Genomic DNA, 5,080 nt, shown 5'->3' with positions numbered 1-5,080 from the left:
TGGAGTTTCCTTATACCCCTGGCCTGGGTGGGAACCTTCCCTTTATTCTCAGCTGTCTGGTGACTGGCAGAAGAGGGAGGCAGGGACTGTTCATTCATTGAGAATTGAGCACAGTAAACCATCTGGCCTGGATTTCTGTTGCTGGGCGTTCCATCTAGCTGCTTTTAAAGGATGTATCTGTTGAACTCAGAAAGGGAGGCTGAGAGGAGCATGGCTTGGGTGATGTCCTTCCTGTCTGGCAGGATTACTTAGACTGGGATTGAGCATAGACTGCAGAGGTTCTGGGGAAATTCTTTCTTGATCTTCTAAAGGAGGTACTTGTGGTAGCAGCTGACCACAAAAAGCTCTTGAGGAAACTTTCCCTAGAAGCTGAGTCCTGGCTCTATTACCAACCGCTAGGTGGTTTGGGGCAAGTCAATCACCTTCTGGAGATCAGTTTCCCTGAAACGTGAAATGAGACCAAGGAGCAGATGATCCCTAACTTCCTCCTTCCAATAGCATGGTTTTCACAGTGGTGGGTAGGACTCAAAGAACCCTGGAGTGATACATGTTGATTACACATTTATTGGAATGTGTTGGGGGAAAATCAAAGCTATATTTTCACAGATATTGTTTAGAGTGATGTTACTTGGATGGATTTGAAGCCGAGTTTTTGGAAAATGTGAAGTAAATGATAATTTTGATATGTGGAAATCAGAATCTGAGATTAGAATACTGCTTTAGGTTGTACAGCAGTTAAGAGAAGGTGTTCTTGGGCCGGGGATTTAGCTCAGTGGTTCCGCCACCTGCCTTGCAAGCGCAAGGACCAGAGTTCGATCCCCGGTAACCCCCCCCCCCAAAAAAAAAGAGAGAGAGAGAGAGAAGGTGTTTTGGAAGCACTCACTTCCTGGCTGTGCAACCTTGAGTGAGTTGCTTACCCCCTCTGAGCCTCCCTGCATCCTCCTGCATAGGGTTGTGGCCAGGGCTGAGTGAGGAGTGGCTGAAATTCTTGGAACACACTGGCAGCTCAACAAATTCTGCTCCCTCCTCCTCTCCCTGTTGTCCTTGAGCAGTTCTGGCTGGGAAGTTTCTTCTTTCCTTGACCAACATCCTGACCTTTTACGATATTGGCTCCTCTTGTCCTCCATCTGATGGTCTCATTTTTGTTTTCTTGTCCCACCTCCCAGCAGCTGCCTCAAAGATCCTGACACTAACCATGTTTTCTGTGTCTGAACTCCGGATGTCCATCCCGGCCATGGAGCTGCTCCTGGCTGCCACTATCTTCTGCCTGGTGCTCTGGGTAGTCAGAGCTTCCAGGCCTCAGGTTCCCAAAGGGCTGAAGAGACCCCCGGGACCCTGGGGCTGGCCGCTGATCGGGCACGCTTTGACTCTGGGCAAGAACCCGCACCTGTCGCTGGCCAGGCTGAGTGAGCGCTATGGGGATGTGATGCAGATCCGCATCGGCTCCACGCCTGTGGTGGTGCTGAGCGGCCTGGACACCATCCGCCAAGCCCTGGTGCGGCAGGCTGACGACTTCAAGGGCCGGCCCGACCTCTACAGCTTCACCTTGATCTCTGATGGCCAGAGCATGACCTTCAATCCAGATTCAGGCCCCGTGTGGGCTGCCCGCCGGCGCCTGGCACAGGACGCCCTGAAGAGTTTCTCAGTGGCCTCAGACCCGGCCTCGTCATCCTCCTGCTACTTGGAGGAGCATGTGAGGAAGGAGGCTGAATACCTAATCAACAAGTTCCAGGAGCTCATGGCAGGCCCTGGGCACTTTGACCCCTACAGATATGTGGTGGTCTCAGTGACCAATGTCATCTGTGCCATGTGCTTTGGGCAGCGCTATGACCATGACAACCAAGAGCTGCTTGATTTAGTTGACCTAAATAATGAGTTTGGGGAGGTGACTGCCTCTGGAAACCCAGCTGACTTCATCCCCGTTCTCCAGTACCTGCCCAACTCTGCCATGGATAACTTCAAGGAACTGACTAGGAAGTTCTCTGTCTTCACACAGAAGATGGTCAAGGAGCACTACAAAACATTTGAGGAGGTACAGGCTGGGGAGAGGCAGGTGGGCCAGGGAAGCAAATGGTGTCAGTGGCCAGGAGGTCAGAGATGAAAGAAATAGCACGAGGCTGGGCAGGTTCTCAGGGAGGCTCCACCCTGGGAGTTTGAAGCTGTTACAGAGTGGACATCATCCTCACCAGGGAAGTAGAACTGTTTCTTCTAGGCTTCCGTCAGCAAGAGCCCCTAAAAGTCACTCCATGCAGGTTTGTGGACCAGTTGTTGCACGGATGGGAGAGAGTTAGGAGTTTGTCTCCTGGCTTCGTGGTAGAGAAAGGTTAAAGAGCACATTCAGATAATAGCATGAAACTCCGTGTGGCGGGCGTCCCTAGTATTCTAAGGTAGCACAGAGCCTGGGGAGGCTGTGAGCTGGGACAGCAGCTGCGATTGGTGTTAACCTTTTGAACAAAAGTGGGAGGGACAGTGAGGGACCAGGCTGGAAGGGGGTTGGAGGTGGGCCTGGGCTTGGGATCTGCTCATCTGTGTGTCTTTCATACTCAGGGTCACATCCGGGATATTACAGACAGCCTGATAGAGCACTGTGAGGACAGGAAGCTGGATGAGAATGCCAATATTCAGCTTTCAGACCACAAGATCATTAGCATTGTCCTTGACCTCTTTGGAGCTGGTAGGACCAGCCCATTGTTCCCTTTCTGTGCCCGAGTGTCCTGATCTGTCACCTGCCTAACTTCTCCCTATGTTCTACGCTGTCCAGGTTTTGACACAGTCACAACTGCCATCTCCTGGAGCCTCCTGTACCTGGTGACGAACCCAAGGGTACAGAGAAAGATCCAGGAGGAGCTGGGTAGGTGGTGGCTCCTTCCATAGGGGTCCAGGAAGGGGTCTACCAAGGCCTGAGCAGCCCCTTAGTCCATCTGGATCTTGTGTTCTGCAGACACAGTGATTGGCAGGGAGCGGCGACCCCGGCTCACTGACAGAAGCCAGTTGCCCTACCTGGAAGCCTTCATCATGGAGGTCTTCCGACACTCCTCCTTCTTGCCCTTCACCATCCCGCACAGGTAAGGCTGCCCGGGTCCCTACTATCTGACACTGGGCCTTGCTGTAGTCCACAGACCGACGAGAGACCAGAGGGTCATGGCATGGAACATGGGGGATTCCTCTGTTACCCTGAGGCTGACTCTGCTTTCTCCTTCCCCAGCACCATAAGAGACACAAGTCTGAGTGGCTTTTACATCCCCAAGGGGCGCTGTGTCTTTGTGAACCAGTGGCAGATTAACCATGATGAGTAAGTTGTAAGGGGCAGCGGAAACTCTTGGGTGGGCTGGGCCACCCTCCCTTGGGCTCAGATCCTTCTGTCTATGTGCCATTTTCCCATCCCTGTCCTTTGGGGCCCAACCCACTTAATGCTTCTGAACCCCAAGCTGTCCCTTCAGCTGCCTCCCTCTGATTACAGGAAGCTGTGGAGTGACCCATCCGTGTTCAGGCCAGAACGCTTTCTCTGTCTTGATGGCACTGTGGACAAGGCATTGAGCGAGAAGGTGATTATCTTTGGCTTGGGCAAGCGCCGGTGCATCGGGGAGACTATTGGCCGCTGGGAAGTCTTCCTCTTCTTGGCTATCCTGGTGCAGCAGCTGGAATTCAGCATATCACCAGGCATGAAGGTGGATATGACCCCCATCTATGGTCTGACTATGAAGCATCCCCGATGCAAGCACTTCCAGGCAGAGCTACGTCCTTCCAGGCCCTGAAGCCTAGATCTGTCTACCTGGTCTGTGTGGGCACCAGACTTGAGCACTGGTCCAGGCATCTGAACTTCAGCCTGAAACTCACAGATCTTAGAGGATCATGCCAGCCCCCTACCCCAGCTTGCCACTCCGCATACTGCACACAGACAGTGGGCACAGCAGAGGCCCAGGGGAGCCAAGAGGGCTTCCACAGAGGAGCCTGAGCTGGGAGCCCTGCATGGTTAAGTGCCTCTGAGAAAGTCCGAGGAGCTCTCTGCAATTCTCTGGGCCTAGCCACTGCCTGGCTGGATAAACATTTAGAGTGGGCCATGCCAGGACCTGTCTGATCCTTGTGGGAACTGCCAGGATTTAAGGGAAGAGACAGCCCAACTGGCCCCGAGATGGCATTGCCATTTGCCCAAGGCTGAGCCATGTGATCCCATATGCTGGCAATTCCACGCCTTGGGGATCACATTTGTCTGCCCTACCTCCAGAGAGCGACAAACATGGCTGCCTCCTAACCTTGTAAGACCCTTGTTCCTATCCAGGAGGGGCTGGGACTTGCATCGAAGAGAAACTGCATCTAAGTCCAAGAACCAGGGCTGGAATGAAGAAATATTTCAGTTACCTTTTACTCATCTCCCTTATCTACACCCCATATAGAATTTTTCTTTTATATGTGATACTAGGTATTAAACTCAAGGACTTTATCCAGAGCCTCTTTTTTTTTTTTTTTTTTTTGCAACAGAGTCTTCCTAAGTCTCTGTGTTGCCCAGGCTGAGCTCAGGGTTGTGATTCTCCTGCCTCAGTCTCCCAAAGTGCTGATATTACAGGTGTGCATCAGCACACCTGGCTTCAAATGTCTATTTTTAAATGTTTGTACACAACAACTTTTTATTCTAGCCTGCACTGTGGTTGTATGTTTGCATTTATTATATATGATCCTAAGAACCAGCTAATGCAACAGAGAACAATGAAACCCAAGTGTCCATAAATGTGTAGGAAGCATCCACCTGAGCTAAATAAAATGTTGCCCAGAAATCCTACAGGTGGGGAATATTTGAATCTCAGCTGAAGTCATCACACATCCCCGTGCCTGCCCACCTTGGGCCCAGTCTTGTGTTGGGTTTTTCCATGGGAGGTGGCAATGGATAGATGAATTTATTGCTCTCAGCCAGTCTGTTTAGGGGACAAGACTGTCACTTCACTGTCTTCCTTCCTTTTTGGATTGTCGCACTTCTATGGAGGGTATTCTCTGAGCCAGCACTGGAAGCATAAAAGGAACAAAACACAGTCTCTGCTTTTAAGAGCCTCCCCAAATGGTTGAGGGGCCTGACTGATAAAAAGTA

The 5,080-nt window shown here is 51.5% G+C and overlaps 1 protein-coding gene across 1 annotated transcript; it reads left to right on the top strand.

The window, feature by feature from the left end:
* The first annotated feature begins 888 nt into the window (after positions 1-888).
* Positions 889-4,472, top strand: LOC101712423 (cytochrome P450 1A1). Its single transcript, XM_087198878.1, has 6 exons — positions 889-2,032; positions 2,548-2,674; positions 2,762-2,851; positions 2,942-3,065; positions 3,206-3,292; positions 3,461-4,472. Exons 1-6 carry the CDS (start codon positions 1,196-1,198, stop codon positions 3,753-3,755), a joined length of 1,560 nt encoding a protein of 519 aa, XP_087055004.1. The 5' UTR covers positions 889-1,195; the 3' UTR covers positions 3,756-4,472.
* Positions 4,473-5,080: the final 608 nt, after the last annotated feature.

The sequence above is a fragment of the Heterocephalus glaber genome, unplaced genomic scaffold (genome assembly GCF_053883595.1).
Source record: "Heterocephalus glaber isolate CG9 unplaced genomic scaffold, H.glaber_assembly_v1.0 deba00001689, whole genome shotgun sequence".
In the NCBI taxonomy this organism is placed as follows: Eukaryota; Metazoa; Chordata; class Mammalia; order Rodentia; family Bathyergidae; genus Heterocephalus; species Heterocephalus glaber.
The sequence above is the reverse complement of the archived record's forward strand: the minus strand, read 5'-3'. Positions and strand labels throughout refer to the sequence as shown.